The 16,909-nt window shown below is 35.9% G+C and overlaps 1 protein-coding gene across 1 annotated transcript; it reads left to right on the forward strand.

The window, feature by feature from the left end:
- The first annotated feature begins 410 nt into the window (after positions 1 to 410).
- On the forward strand, positions 411 to 15,524 carry LOC131946516 (bile salt export pump-like). Its single transcript, XM_059307336.1, has 24 exons — positions 411 to 574; positions 816 to 820; positions 954 to 1,248; positions 1,644 to 1,815; positions 2,146 to 2,270; positions 2,390 to 2,561; positions 2,886 to 2,999; positions 3,277 to 3,387; positions 3,825 to 3,947; positions 4,141 to 4,344; positions 4,435 to 4,605; positions 5,457 to 5,618; positions 6,125 to 6,160; positions 7,677 to 7,847; positions 8,774 to 8,851; positions 9,272 to 9,355; positions 9,549 to 9,679; positions 10,059 to 10,131; positions 11,081 to 11,322; positions 11,960 to 12,122; positions 12,711 to 12,908; positions 14,031 to 14,237; positions 14,857 to 15,003; positions 15,309 to 15,524. Exons 1-24 carry the CDS (start codon positions 411 to 413, stop codon positions 15,522 to 15,524), a joined length of 3,564 nt encoding a protein of 1,187 aa, XP_059163319.1.
- Positions 15,525 to 16,909: the final 1,385 nt, after the last annotated feature.

Genomic DNA, 16,909 nt, shown 5'->3' on the forward strand with positions numbered 1-16,909 from the left:
GGGGTGAGGGTTAGTTTTAGGGTTCGTTTTAAAGTTACATATATCTCCCAAATGTAGTTATTTGCATATAGACAATAATTGGAAATTTAATTAATTTCCGAAACCCGATCACCCGATACCCGGGTATACGATAACTCACGGTTCTTTACAGCTACGTTTTTCAGAAAAGCCAGTGCTGAGACTGGCCGGCTAGTTTTAATAAAACAATTTAGAATGTCGATATTATATTTTCAAATTCATTTGTATCTTTCACACACACAAAAATTCTATATTATTGAATGTTTCCTAGACATTTTGTTTGTGATGTACTATAAATCATCAATCTCCCATTTATATTCTTACAATAATTAACTGGACTATTCTCCTCCATTGTTTAGTTTCGGTTTGCCGACACAAGGGACATCGTCATGATGGTGATAGGCTTTATACTGGCAGCAATCAATGGTGCTCTGCACATTTTAAACATGGTCCTGTACGGTCATTTTGTTGGCTCACTGGTTGAACAGGGATATTTGGACAACGTCGCTAAGGTTAATTCTGTAAACAGGACCTCCTCACACTCTAACGGGCTCACGTAAGTTACCGTTTCACAAGGTTCCTATCCTACTCTGCAACAAATTAATTTTATTTTAATCTACGGGGTCATCAATTATATTTTTACTTCCAATATAATCCCCCCCCCCCCCCCCCCTCAGGTATGACAACCAAAGCTTCCTCGTCGCTAATGGTAGCCAACTTGTAACAAATGACAGCACTTCTACTCAAGGTTCACAATCTGACAATTTCGAAAACTTCCAAATTCTTTTTTTTCTAAGTCTTGGTAAGTCTGATACAAATCTATACTTCAGAATTTATCTCTTTCTTGTTTATAAAACAAACTGTTGTTTATAAGAGTAAACATCCTATATACTGGCTAGAAATGACTGAGATAACATTTATGTTATTCCCTTGAGCTGTCTCATCCCTGGGCAAATATGATGACGTTTACATCACTGCTCGAGGCTCGATATTATGCGATGTAACTATAGAACTGTACGTCCCGTTGATCCCTCCCCACCCCTCCGCCCGTGTTTCAGGTCTGTCTGTGTGTGCGTGGGTGTGTGGAGCGACCAAGAAAATTTTGTTCACGGTCTCAGCCCAGCGCCAAGTGATCCGACTGAGGAAATCTTTTTTCTCAAACATCCTTGTCCAGGAGATTGCCTGGTTTGATGACCACAAGACGGGAGACTTGTCTGTTAGGATGACAGAGTAGGTGTTGTTACATAATTAACATACCACATCAAGTAGGATGACAGAGTAGGTTTTGTTACACATTTAATATATCAAATCTGTTAAGAGGACAGAGTAGGTTTTGTTACACAATTAATATACCAAATGTGGTAGGATGACATAGTAGGTTTTGTTATACAATTAATATATCAAATCTGTTAAGATGATAGAGTAGGTTTTGTTACACAATTAATATACCAAATCTGGTAGGATCACAGAGTAAGTTTACTTACACAATATACCATATCAGCAGACCTACTGGTAGAATGGCAGAGAAGGTTTAGTTAAACCAATAATCAATGTTGATTAAGATTAAGTGCTACCTTAACTATTTAGTACAACAAAGTAGCAAACAGCTTATACATACTTCCCAGGGACGTGAATCTAATATATAGAGCTATAGAAACAAATCTCCCAATGGCCTCACAGTGGTTCGCCTGTAGTATAGTCAGCATCATCATCACTTTCATCTTCGGTTGGAAGCTGACATTGGTCGTATTGTGTGCCTACCCCGTTATCATTGGTGGAGCAGCAGCAGCCAACTGGGTAAGCCAAAAAGGTTGATATGTGGCTAATACTGTGGGTCATGTGGCTAATAGGGTGAGTTGAGTGGTAAATAAGTTGAGTTATGCGGGCCATTATGTTGAGTTGTGGTCATCAGCGTGATTAATGTGGTCATCAGGGTGAGCTATATGGCCCACAGCGCGAGTTAAGTGACCAACAGGGGGAGTCGTATGGTCAATCGCCACAACAAATGACACATCATCAGTTATTTAAGTGAATCATGCAGCCTATTGGCTGTGGGAACAGGCTAGTGTGATAAAAATTGACGTTCGATTATTAAATGAGTAATATCTCTGTTATTCCCATCATTAGAGTATCGGTAAAACCACCATGAAGGAGAGAGAGGCTTACGCCAGGGCTGGGGTTGTGGCTGAACAAGCCATCTCCAACATAAGGACAGTCGTGGCTTTTGGTGGTCAGGAAAAGGAGGCCAAGAGGTTAGGCAACATATGCAAAAATTTAGTGCTGTTTGTATACGTGTCTTCAGAAACACTTAGTTAATTTGTTGAATGAATATTCTTGACATTTGACTAACGGTTGTAATATTCTGCCCCAGATATTATGAAAACCTAAATCACGCCCGAAAATTCGGAGTAGAAAGAGGAATTGCAAATGGTATAGGACAAGGTATGCTTTGGTGCAGTATTTTCTTTGGCTATTCGCTAGGCTTCTACTACGGCGGTCAGCTGATCAGGAGTGACGAGTACACAGTGAGCTCTACAGTTGTGGTGAGTTGTCTGTTGCTCAGACTCTTTAAATTTTAAAAATGTCCATGACATCTTTGAGGACGGTTTCTTTTTTAAAAGTTCAGTAGGCCTACATGTTCTGCTTTTAAATCTGGATGTTAGTTGAAAAGACCAATTATTGTAGAATTAAGTCCAAATCAATTGACCACAAGCTCTGCCAACATAACAGAAGTTTCATAAATCAACGTATCTTAACTAAAGAACAATCGTTCGGTAGTAAAAAAACAAAATGTATCTTAATTTTCAAACGATTAGAAATTAATCAAAAATTGATGTACAAGATTGCAGCCTAACGCTCTATTTCAGGTGTTCTTCTCCACCTTTATCAGTGCTGTGTATTTGGGTTATGCTATACCTGCAACAAACGGTATTTACGTTGCAATGGCTGCGGCAGTCAAGATTTATCGAATTATCGACAAGGTGAGGTCGACTACACGTTAGTACATTATAAATTAAGGTGCGATTTAGATACGTATCTAATTGTGATAGAAGATTTCATTCAAAAAAAAAATTTGCCATTTATTTTAAGTGTTTGTTACACAATCTATTTAAATGTTTTCAATGTATTCTTCACCATGCTAATATCTTTGCTCCTCCTTTACTTTTATTTGTTAATTCAAAATTGTGTGCTTTTTACTTCAAAATTAGGACATCTTTGATTATACTCTATTCTACCATTTATCTAAAATGTCTGCAGAAATCGTTGTGTGACAGCAGCTCAGCAGAAGGTGAAATGCCGGCACAAGTAAATGGAGAAATTTTGTTCCGAAATATTTTTTTCTCTTACCCATCAAGACCCTCTTTTCAGGTACCACGACATCGTTCACTATTTACATATTGAAAATAAAAACAAATTTATAGTGAATGATTTATTTTTTACAAAATTCTAACTGGCGTTAAGAAATCTTTTCAACATATCAATAATCTGCAAAATACGTAAAGTTAATAATTTGCAAACAATGAAAATGTTTTAATAATGTAACTAAACAGGACGTAAACATATATTAATTTAATATATCTGCTGAGTTTTTAAATGAAAAATAACTGATTATCTGATTATAGAATAATTATTTTCAAACTCATGCATCGTTTCATAAATAAGGTTTTTAAGTTGCTGTTTGTTTTTTTTTTTTTTTTTTTTTGCTTCTTTTTGTGTCTGTGTAGTTAAGTGAGGCATAATGGTCTTTGCTAATCAGTTAAAAGAAAAAGCCATGATATAAATTCTTGCTTTTGGGAACTCCGTAGGTTCTGCGTGGCATTGACCTCCATGCACTTAAAGGTCAAACAGTTGCTTTGGTTGGGGCTAGTGGCTCAGGAAAGTCTACAATCATACAACTCTTGTTGCGCTTTTACAACCCCACTGGCAAGGTAAATACTTCTTGGAAATCACAATTGGTCAGTTAGACACTAATGTAACAACGTATCACACTGGTCAGGTAAACATTTATGTGAGGTCACATATCACTGGAAAGTTAAACAAATGTGAAGTATCAAGTAAAATTATCCTTACTAAAAAAATGGTATTTAAAAAGTTGATGAGATGTTTCTAATGTAACAACAGATATTAATAGACGGCCATGACATTGAGAGCTTGAACCTCCGATGGATACGTCAGCACATTGGTCTAGTCAGCCAGGAACCGGTACTCTTTGCTACGACAATCGCAGAAAATATCCGGTACGGTCTAAATGATGTTAGTATGGATCAAATAATAGAAGTCAGCAAACAGGCCAACGCATACGATTTTATTATGGCACTTCCACAGGTAATCTTATCAAGTATTATTTTAAATACGAACATATGTAAATTGCTTTGTATTAAATAGCAACTCTTGTATTTTTTAAATAACTTTTAGCGATTCGAGACGTATGTAGGCGAACATGGCGCCCAACTAAGTGGAGGACAGAAACAGAGAATCGCCATCGCCCGAGCTCTGGTCAAGGACCCAAAAATTCTTTTGCTGGACGAGGCGACCTCAGCACTGGACACTGAGAGTGAGGCTATCGTACAAGATGCTCTAGATAAGGTACGTTCTTTTATACTAGATGCTTAGGATAAAGTATGGTAAAAAATCCTCGATGCTTAAGATCAGTGTTTCTTCCAGACTTTTTTCTCCGGGGGGGGGGGGGGGCACTTGAAATTTTCGGGGGGGGGGGGGGGGGTAGACTTTCTTCGGGGGGGGGGGGGGGCGGACACTGTTAAAAGTATATATTTTCTATATAAAATATATACATTTCATTTCGTTCGGGGGGGGGGGGGGGGTGGTAGAATTTTTTCGGGGGACTTGGCCCCCCGAAGAGATGCCTGAAAGAAACTCTGCTTAAGATAAAGCATGGTAATACATCCTAGATGATTAAGATAAAGTAAGATAATACTTCCTATATATTTAGGATAAAGTAAGATAATACATCCTATATGCTTAAGAATAAAGGTCGAAGACGAACCTAGATGCCTATGATAAAGTAAAATAATCGATCTTAAATGTTTCGGTAAAAGTTAGAAAATCGTTTATACAATATGCTTAGGTAAATGTAAGTTAATCCCTCCTAGATGGTTAAGTTAAAATAAGATAATCTATTTCATAAGATGCTCTAGATAAGCTACTTTCTATTTGGTTAAAATTTAATAAGTTAATTATGTTTATATGTACTTGATACGTTAAGTCAATCCATAATACATGCTTAAGATAAAACAGTTTAATCATGCTATATGCTCAAGATAGGGTAAGCAAATCCATTCTAGTTAATCTTGTGTACGTTATACTTAGGGAAGGTAAGTTAACCCAGCTTATTAACAACTCTAAAGATGAATAGGGAAGCATATTCTCACTTAATTAAATTAAAAATAATTATTTGATTTCGTAAAATTATTTTCAAGGTCAGCAAAGGTCGAACGACTTTAATCGTCGCTCACCGACTGTCAACCATTCGGAACGCAGACAAGATAGTGACGCTGTCCAAAGGTCGAGTGGTGGAGGTGGGCACCCACACGGAGCTGATGGAAAAAAGGGGAGTTTACTACAGCCTCGTTTCTTCACAGGTCAGAGCTCAATTATGAGGATGGTTTAATATTCAGACCTTATTCTTAACGATGGTCAGAGCTTGCCATTTAGATACTTCTGTGATAACCTAGGCTTTGGTTGCTCAAAATACGCGTTTGTTGTAAATCACATTTATGTCACCCTTCTTATGGTATAGACATGGTTAAAGATTTATGATCCTAAGTAGTTTTATTAAGCCAAGAGTGCGTAAACAAACACTATGGACACATGCAAGTGGAGTTGTATTAATTAACCGACAAACTATACACACAATCATACAAGCATAGTGGACTTTTAAACATAACGCAGTCAGCACACTACAATTCGGTTATAGACTATGAAAAAGAATGTCACATTTTTAGACTTGGTTAGGGTATCACATAACGTTAGTGTAGGTTAAAGTTAATAGGCGAAAGTTTTTGAAAGTGTCACACTTACAATTCACATTACAGAGAGTAACTTAAAATGTGTTATATTTTATTCACTTGGTTGTTAATTATTAAAGATTATTTTATCTCTGCTGCTTATCAGACGCAACAAAGTAAGTATCTGTTCGAAATAGGGGCATAGACTTTTTTTTTAATTGTGTCAACATGGTTCACATTTTGAATAATAAGAAAAATATTCGTAATTAATATTATCAAAGAGTTAATCTTGTCTAAGATTATTTTTTAAATTAGCGAAAATGTTATTACAAAATATTTTTGGTTATTATGCATATGTATAACACTATATTGGGTAAATATAGGTAAACAAAATCCAATTTTACTGTTCAACTTGCACCATACCTTACATCATATATCGCAAGGATTATTTTGTAATAATCGTATACATTTGTACACACTAATTTATTTAATTACTTACTTGAACTCGATAATCTCTCAAAACATTTAAAACAATAGTTTGCAGTTATTACCACACTTATTATATCAGTAAGATATTTTTAAGACAACATGTTGCTTATTTGGGTTTTTTGGTTATTGTTTAGGTTTCTAGAGTGTTGAAAATTTAATATTTTTTTTCCTATTAAATGTGGCTCAAGTGAAACAGACTGATGAATCAGCAGAGCGTGACCATTCAGAGAACCAACCAGCTCAACTTATCACTAAACAGTTGTCTGTTGACGTCACCACCATTTCACCTGGACGAAACGTAGGTGTACTGCATCTATCTGTGGTTGAAACTAATAATATAAAGACATTCAATTTTACAGGCGTTTATAATGCCCCCACCCATGTATCCCTCTATCAAAACGTTTTATTGTCATATATTAATACCAGTTACTTTCTGAAATTCCATTCTGAACCAGTATAAATGTGTATTCATATAAATATTACTTCAGTCCCCTGTGAAGTAAATTTGGAAAACAGAATGAGATACCTAAAGAGAGTAACACTAGTTACTGAGCTTAGGCCCAAACGTTTGGGAGGGCCAGAGATAGAATAGTACAGGATTAGATGAGACAGAGTAGTTCACTGATCAATCAATCAACCCCTGTTGATTTTCTGATCATTTTCTGTATGAGATCCCAAGGATTCGGTACACACATCTCAACCCAGAGCCTTGGTCCGTCTCTTGGTGTCTGCATTGAGGGTCCATGCCTCGCACTCTTACAAGTAGACAGCATGACCAGTGACAGAATCAGTTTAGATCTTGTGCCAAAATATGTCTTTTTATCACAAACATTCTTCTTAATGCGTGCTGTGATTATTTGGGCAGTTATTGCTAGTGCTACTTGCTTTGTTCCTTGATCAGATAGAATGGCGCCAAATTACTTGAAGGTGTGAACTTTCTCCAAATTTTAGCCAAATACCCTGTACCATTTGTGTTGTTGGTTTTATTTTTAGTCACACCAGCATATAACTTTAGTAAGATTACACCAAAATAAATTTGTTTTACTTTTTCAGACATTTTTTTTTTCATTTGTGATTTTTTTTTAAATTTGTGAATAAAATAAAAGCCTTTTCTTATACACAATTTTTTCATGTTTGATGTATTGACCATTTACATGAAGTAGTACTTATAGTAGAATATTTATAAAATACCTGTTTTTATAGGTGAAAGAAAACATTCAAGGAAATAAACCCATGTCAACTACACACATGTTCTTACGTTTGATAAAACTTAACTCCCCTGAATGGATTTTCATCCTCATTGGAACACTGGCCAGTATCATCTATGGGGCTGTGATGCCGCTTTGGTCAAACCTGTTTGCCCATTTCGCTAAGGTTGTTACCATGTTATGTACCTACATGTTGAGACCACGATAGAGCAAATACTGAGGGCGTTGTCGTTATTTACAATCAAGATAATTAACATAAAGCTTAACCTCGTAGACTACGACAATTCTCGGTATCATCTAACCTTTTTCTCTCCCGTTATGCCCACTTAAAGTTAAAGAGTATATGTGACTGCTTTAATAGTCACAATGAGTATATGTGACTGCTTCAATAATCACAATGAGTATATGTGACTGCTTCAATAGTCAAAATGAGTATTTGTGACTGCTTCAATAGTTACAATGAGTATATGTGACTGCTTCAATAATCACAATGTGTATATGTGACTGTTTCAATAGTGATATTTGATAACCATAACTGTTGCTTTGATTACGTTACTTATGTATTTGTTTCACCATATTTAGCTGTTATACGAATTTGATTTGCTTAAGGAGGTTTGACATCTTTTATAAATGTTGCAATCACCCTTATCTTTGTAATTTAAATTGTGTCGTTTCTGTACATACTTTCTAAACATACTACATTGAACTTCGTACAGATCTTGTCATACCCCGATAAACAAGAGCAAGAGACTTCTATCAACACTTTATGTCTACTGGTCGTCGGGTTGGCGATCCTGAACTTATTCGGGAAATTCGTACAGGTGAGAAAAACTTATCGGGAAATTTTTACAGTTCACAAAATGATATGGTTTAAATCGTAAACTTAATATTGACATTTATTAGACATGACACATAACTCTGACTTCTGTCCGAATTTAGGTAGATATAATTTTTCAAGAATATTCAGTTAATTGTAGCTATTCGTAAAATATCTGGTTATGCTTTGTTTAGGCGTTCATACTCTACAGCTAATGTTAAAAGTTATATATTTTACATGTAAATGCTAAAGATACACTAACCTTTGTTTGGCAGGACTGCATGTTTGCTGTTTCAGGGGAATCTCTAACTACTCGTTTGAGGGACATACTTTTCCGGTCATCCCTTCGACAGGTAGATTTTAAATTTTAACTCATTAATGCATAAATATCCTTTTGCGGTGCAGTAGTTTTGATCTGATTAAAACACTGCTATCGTCAGTGATTTTGGGCATTAGGATACTTGAAATCTGTATGTTGCAAAAATCGCTATTTCTCTCTATACTTTATACCTATAGAAATAATATGAAATAGGAATTAATATCTCATATTATTATTAAAACATCAGATGTTTAAGAGTTAAATAAAAAAAAAATTCAAATTTAAATGTTGATCATTTTTGTAATTAAAAAAAAAAGAAAATGTGTTGGTTTGACGGCCCGAGAAACGCCATTGGTGTACTGACAACAAGACTAGCAGTAAGAGTTAAATCAAAGAAAAAAAAACAATATTCAAATTTAAATGTTGATCATTTTTTTAATTTAAAAAAAAAAAGAAAATGTGTTGGTTTGATGACCCGAGGAACGCCATTGGGGTACTGACAACAAGACTAGCAACAGAGGCTTCCAGAGTTCAAGAGGTATGGCACTCTCTCTGTAGTAGCTCACCTGTGAAATTAGTGACGTTTTAGAGTAATCTAATTAGTAGTCATCCGGGATTGTCTAAACACTTAGGTAAAATAACCTCATCAGTAGCTTTACCAGTAGATTAAATGATTGAATACATTAAAAGCTTAATTTAATTTAATTTAATTTCAATGACTTATGTGGCAGACCTTTACCTCCGCCATGGGACTGACCATCAACTCATTGTCCTTGATCGTGATCGCCCTGGGGTTTACCTTCTACTACTCCTGGAAGATGGCGTTCATCATCGTGGCATTCGCACCTATCGTCATTTTCAGGTATTCTGTCGTTGTAAAACTTCTTTTTTTTCAATAAATTACCATGATAGGCGCAAACAAAAATTTTCACCATTTTATTGCGTTCACAACCTACAACCTAAAATGAGTATTATTAAAATCATTATAATGAAAACAAATAATGCGGACACTAATTTATTTCAAATGTTTTTTACGATATATACTAATTAATGTAATTAAGTGAGCACTCGATAATTCTAACAACAACAGATTATTAAACAGAGTCTTTTATTTTAAGACCAACAAAGTGACACAGATAAATCCTCACATTGCCAGTTTTGGTAGTGGTTCTAGGTTAATAATTCATTGTAATACAATATTAACCTCTTAATTGGTGTAATGAAATGATTTGTTTACTCAGCGGGTGGGGACAAATGGTTTTAACCAGTCGCATCACGGACAAGACCAAAAAGGCTTTGGAGGAGGCAGTGGCGGTAAGTAATGTGTGGTAGGATAGTATTGTACGCTTGGTCACGTAACTTTGGTTAGACTTACACCCAATGGCGGTACGTAATGTGTGGTAGGTTAGTATTGCACGCTTGGTCACTTAACTTTGGTTCGACTTACACACAGTGGCATTAAGTACGTGAGGTAGGTTCAGTGGCGTCGCTAGGCCGGGTATCACCCGGTGCGGTTTGCACCCCCGCCCCGCGCTCTCTACGCCTCTGGGTAGGTAAGTGTTTCAAGTAAAAGGCGTATCAAGGTTTTTGGATTAGGGAGAGCGAAAAAAGGCGCTGAATTTCAAACACACTCTCTTTTTCACACTTTCCTGACGCAAATCCCTAGTACCCTGACTCTTAAACTTGGACCTCTGGATCTCCATCTAACACAATGCAATTAAGCCTAACTCTGATAATAACTCTAATACTAATACACAATAATGTTTTACGAGCTTTGTTTACAATTAAAATAAACAAAAGCGTAAAACAAAATGACGAAGAAATATGTCTTATTGTATGATCATATAATACATTTTATAAGTGAAAAATAATTATTTTCTTCCCAATGTATTTAAAGTTAAGGGATAACTATTTTATTCTGTTTTTGATACGAATTAATATATAAGTAGTTGAAAGACGAAAATTTATGAGATTTTGTTATTTTTACCCCTTAGTTGAAGTTGTTTAAATTTTCTGTTTAGTTTAGGCTACATCCCTTATCATAAAATCCTGACGAAACTAAAGCGTATGTTCTCTTTAATAATTTCAGAAATGTATTTCTATTATAATTGTCTTAAAGGAATTAATTAGTAAAAAGAGTCAATAGGACTGCTTCCAAATCATATACGGATGAAATAAATTAAATCTATTTATTATTCAGCATGCTGTTCAAAATAAACCCTGTCATGTTTAAGTTACTACATTAGAATGTCTATTTCTCCAGCATGCTGTCCAAACCATCTCGAACGTTCGAACAGTGGCCGCCCTGACACTTGAGCAGAAATTCTACCAGATGTTCGTCAATAAGCTGGAGAAGTCGCCACACACATTTAGTGCGGACGTCATCGGAAGTGGGGTCCTGTACGGGTTCTTCCTGGCACTGCCGTATTTCTCCTTCTCTGTGATGTTCGCGTGTGGATATCTTCTGGTTCGGACGGGGGAGTTGCCGTTTTATGATATGATACGGTAATTTTTTTTATTATTATTTTGTAATATATGTTAAAATATTTTTTATATAACTAGTGTACCCATTCCACGCGTTGCTGCAGTCTCAGAAGAAAGACTGAATTTTAAGACGCGCCTAATTTTTTAACTATTATATTAGCCCATCGTATCCATAGCATTCTTTAAAACGAACGTAGGTGCCATAGAGCTAACGGGGTGCTCCGGGCATTAAATATCACCTTGCAGGGGCGCTACCCCTCTGAAATTAATACTATTTTTTTGCCACAGAAACCTTACAAATAGTATTCTCAATATAACTTCCCAAAGTTTCATGGCGATCGCGTGAAAGGTGTAGTAATGCATAAAGGTTATACACGCAGATAGACATACATTCATAGATATATATATATATATATATATATATATATATATATATATATATATATATATATATATATATATATATATATATATATATATATATATATATATATATATATATATATATATATATATATATATATATATATATATATATATATATATGGGAAGGGACGCCAAATAGAAAGTTTGCTTCAGGCGCCAAAATGGGTCACTTCACCTCTAATTTTGTTTACTCCATTTTTAAATCAAGATGACATTGACCTTCGTCTTGCAGAGTTTTCTCGTTTGTGACTTTTGCGGTGGTCACCCTGACAAGGATCGTGGTCCAGATACCAGACACCACACTCGCCAAACAGGCGGCCAAGACCATCTTTGCCGCAGTGGACAGCACTCCTAGTGTGGCGGACAGTCAAGGAGGATCTGTGAAACTTGATGAGGTTTGTTTTCTGCTGCGGTGCTTTTGTCTATTTAGCAGCTTACGTTACATACTTTTGTGGTGTTGTTGATGTTAAATAAAAAGATGTATTGTTTATTTCTGACATTATTCTCCATGTGGGAGGGGGAGGGTGCATATGAAATGTCATAGGGGGTTTGGATGTGCTTTGCAGCGGCAAACTGGGAAAAGCCCCATCGAGTTTTTAAAATATTTGTATCTCATGTCATGCCCGCCGAAAATTGTAAAAAAACGTTTATTCATATTTGGCAAGCCTGTCCAAACACTGGAGATTGATTTGTGGAATGGTTTCCTTGTTGGTTTAATTCCTATGTTGTTTTTTCTTTGTTGGTTTTATTCTAATCCCTTATTTCAAAACCACTATATCAATGTGCACAATAACAATAATTTTGGAATACAAAAAAATAAGGTTGTTTTTTTGTTTTTGTTTTTTTTTGGGGGCCCCTAAATCTCTAACCGTTTTTATTAATGAACTGAATGATATTCATTGCAATATTTATTTTCTCCTTTTTTTGTTTACAATATCCCATGTTTTTTTTTTAAATCTATTTTCAATATTTTCTTTTGACAGGATTCGTTTAAAAGTTCCATTAAGTTCAATGGTATACGATTCCATTATCCTATGCGAAAAGAAGTTCAGGTATTAAATGGCCTTGACCTAGAAGTTCTTCCCGGTCAAACGCTGGCATTGGTAGGAGGAAGCGGATGTGGAAAGAGCACCATAGTGCAACTTATAGAACGATTTTATGACGCACAGGAAGGCAGTATTGTAAGTAATGTCAAAGGTTTGCTGGTATTTTTCTAAGCCCTGTCATGGGGCACCTAATTTAATACATAGGACTACTAAAATAATCGGGCGTCAGTGCAACCATGGCGAAACCGACAGCTGGTCAGTAGTTAACCTTAGCCCAAACAAAAAACACAAGGTTATCAAATACTTATAAATTTTATTAACGTTAAAATAACAAACCAAAATTTATAAAACAAATTAGAAAAAAAGACTGACATAACACTCAAAAGGACTATAATCAAACCTGAAAAAACAAACAGATAAGTGAAAATCATATATATATATATATATATATATATATATATATATATATATATATATATATATATATATATATTCAGGCATAAAGGTAGTGACAGATAGTTGAGAATCATAAGGAAGAGAATGTATGTGCGTAATTTCGTCTAACGTAACGTAATCGGTGCTCTTTTAATAGGCTTTTCAGCAACCAGTTACAGGAAATAGCTCAAAATAAAAAATTGATACAGAACTAAAAATTTGATAAAATACTTATATTTGAAGTTTCGCCAACCTAACTGATAAGGTACTCAAGTTAAGGTGTTTACAGGCAGAAAGACAGGGTCCAAATTGCAAACCCCAGTTTTTCCGTTCGGGAAGTTTATAAAATGTTAAAATTAGTCAAAATCTCGATTTCCAATTTTTGCGCGATTACAATACATCTTTTATATTCCGTATAAGATAAAATAATGAAGTACAAAAAGGCAAAAGCTGTCAAAAGTTCATTTTATTTTTGTGCACGATTACAACGATTCGTCTATACTCTCTATACCGTAGTATACGAAGCTCTAGTCAAATTTGACATACTGATGGATAGAGAACTGAATTCTAAATAAAGTAACACTCAACGTTCAACGATGTTGAAAAAAAAGGATTTTCCGATTATTCTGACTGTAGGAGTCCCCATTTAGTTTAGAAGATTATACATTGGTCTTCATGTATATAATTAACCTTCAAATTGATCTAATCAATGAAAATTATCTTGTCAAAAAAAGAAAACCATTTAAAAATTTAAACTTGAATATTAATTAAAGCAAAAATGTTTAAAATGTTCAGTAAAAGTGGGGTTAATTGAAATTTCAGCTTTTTGATAATCACAACATCCTTGACCTTAACGTTCAATGGCTGCGTATGCAAATCGGCCTGGTGTCACAAGAACCAGTCCTGTTCGACAGAAGTCTGGCTGAGAACATCGCTTACGGGGACAACACGAGGGAGGTGGGCATGGAGGAGATCATAGAGGCAGCTCGGACAGCTAACATACACACGTTTATACAGTCTCTGCCCTGGGTGAGTTTATACAGTCTCTGCCCTCAGTGAGTTTATACAGTATCTGCCCACGGTGAGTTTATACAGTCTCTGCCCTCGGTGATTTTATACAGTCTCTGCCCTCAGTGAGTTTATACAGTCTCTGCCCTCGGTGAGTTTATACAGTCTCTGCCCTCGGTGAGTTTATAGCCTCTGCCCTCTGTGAGTTTATAGCCTCTGCCCTGGGTAAGTTTATACAGTCTGCCCTGGGTGAGTTTATACAGTCTCTGCCCTCTGTGAGTTTATAAGGTTCTCCCCTCGGTGAGTTTATAAGTCTCTGCCCTCAGTGATTTTATACAGTCTCTGCCCTCGGTGAGTTTATACAATCTCTGCCCTCGGTGAGTTTATACACTCTCTCTGCCATCACTTTCACCCCCGGTAAGTCTAGGTATTCATGTTACAGGTAATATATTATGATGCCTGATAAAGCTATCACATTCAATAACCATAAGAGAAGATCTAAATCCTATATTATGACTTGGTAATGTGTACACTGACATAGGTAGTGAAGTATTTGTATACCAAAACTAAAACTAAATATTAACAATTGTAAATAGAACATTCATACAAGTCTTTTATAATGTTTGAATCTTAACTTCAGGGCTACGGAACAAATGTGGGGAATAAGGGGACGCAACTAAGTGGAGGACAAAAACAAAGGGTAGCAATCGCGAGAACTCTGCTGAGAAATCCAAAGATTCTTCTGCTAGACGAGGCCACGTCAGCTTTGGATACTGAGAGTGAGAGGGTGAGTACTCTCTTTCATACAAAAACTTACGTGAACTAGTCGTGCATTTTGTCGCCCCCTACGGACAGCGCCCTAGGCGACCGCCTAGTTCGCCTTATAGGTAGCGCCGGCCCTGCTTGTAGGTATGAAAGTACACCCCTGAATGGTGGTAAGGTATATCTGTGAAGGAATGTTAGTTTCTCGTTAATACACTCGAACGGAACTTGTTCTAACCAAAATGGTAGTATTTTAAATGTAAATATTGGAGTAAGTTTTTAAACATTGCCGTTTTAATAATGTCCAAATCCAATGACAAATTTAACCAGGTGGTGCTGGAAGCGTTAGACAAGGCCAGGGAAGGTCGCACGTGCATCACCATAGCTCACAGGCTGAGCACCATCAGAAACGCAGATCGCATCGCGGTGTTAAAGAAAGGCGTGATCCAGGAGTTGGGCACACACGAGCAGTTGATGGCGAGTCGTGGGGCGCTGTATCGTATGATGAAAGCCCAGGTCAAGAGGTCATGTGATGACGGGGTTTAGATGTCGCACAAGATAAACATTGATATTCTTCTGACCACTTTACGATATATATATATATATATATATATATATATATATATATATATATATATATATATATATATATATATATATATATATATATATATATATATATATATATATATATATATATATATGACATTTGACCTAATTTTTTTCAAAGTAAAAATGCGAATGTGTATATTATTATGCATTATTTGTAATCTACAAGGCCTACTTCTTTTCTTAAATTTAAGCACAGTTTCGGTTTTAATTGCTTTATAATTTTAAAGTTGAAAATGGAATTCAAGCTACCGTTTTACCTCATTTTCTTGTCTATATTTGAAAATTTAAAACAATCATTTAATTTTAGTCTAGATGGTTTCTGTATTGTATGTTATTCAAATAAGACGCTTCTTTCTAATAATGAGTAAATAGCAATTCAGAATTGCATTTATCCTTTGTGACTTTTTGCAAAACACGTTGTACATAATTGTACACAGTGTGTCGCTCCTGAGAAGTATCGATAATAGGTACTTCTAAGGTTAGTGTTGATTTAATCTTTAATCTAATCGTTTTCGATTGATCCACCATTTTGCATATTCATGTTATTGACCACTTGTATTACTTAAAATGATAAAACGTAAGTATTAGAATATGCATTCAATTATTTACAAGTAAACACAGCAACATTTTGTAAATCATAATGCAACTAGTTCTATTACATGTGAGACATACGCAGGCCTATTAGGAGGGGTCGTCCATAAATGACGTCACACTCGCAGGAGCATTTATAAATTATATATTATTATTATTATGGTAATATTGCTGCAGTTTTAGCTAATAACCTGTGTCTTTTTAAGAAATCTAGCTGATAAGGTAACAGTATATTGAACTGACAACTATCATTTCAACACTGTAACATTTACTTTCACGTTTAAATTTTAGCTATCTTACAGTACATACTTCTAAATTGATGATTGCAGTGATCAGAGGCGTAGCGAGGGGGGGGGGGCGGGGGTGCGGACCGCACCGGGTGACACCATTTAGGGGGGTGACACTAAGGCAAAAAATAGCACAATATATATGGAGAAAAACTTGAGGGGGGTGCAAATCGAAAGTTTGAGGGGGGGGGTGCAAATCGAAAATTTGAAAGTTTGTCCCCGGGAAGGGTCGCTGCGCCTCGGGGGGGGGGGGGGGTGACACCATTAAGTGCCGCACCGGGTGACACCCGACCTCGCTACGCCACTGGCAGTGATGACAGTGTTTGTGCTGCTTGCTGTCTGTGCTGTGGATAGTTATAATGGTCGCTGCCTTGAGTGTCAATATTGCAGGGCTTTTGTTATACGTTCACAGGAAGATTTCAGATAACCAAGTAGCGGTCT

This window comes from Physella acuta, unplaced genomic scaffold, assembly GCF_028476545.2.
Source record: "Physella acuta isolate Inbredline_101_S28 unplaced genomic scaffold, ASM2847654v3 ptg000562l, whole genome shotgun sequence".
NCBI lineage: Eukaryota > Metazoa > Mollusca > Gastropoda > Physidae > Physella > Physella acuta.

What these genes read in the sequence shown, in the direction of transcription:
- LOC131946516 (XM_059307336.1), top strand. Translation starts at nt 411, where the DNA reads ATGGTGATAGGCTTTATACTGGCAGCAATCAATGGTGCTCTGCACATT. An exon ending in CTTTGGAGGAGGCAGTGGCG is followed by an intron (nt 10,132 to 11,080) that starts GTAAGTAATGTG and finishes CTATTTCTCCAG; the next exon opens with CATGCTGTCCAAACCATCTC. An exon ending in CCGTTTTATGATATGATACG is followed by an intron (nt 11,323 to 11,959) that starts GTAATTTTTTTT and finishes TTCGTCTTGCAG; the next exon opens with AGTTTTCTCGTTTGTGACTT.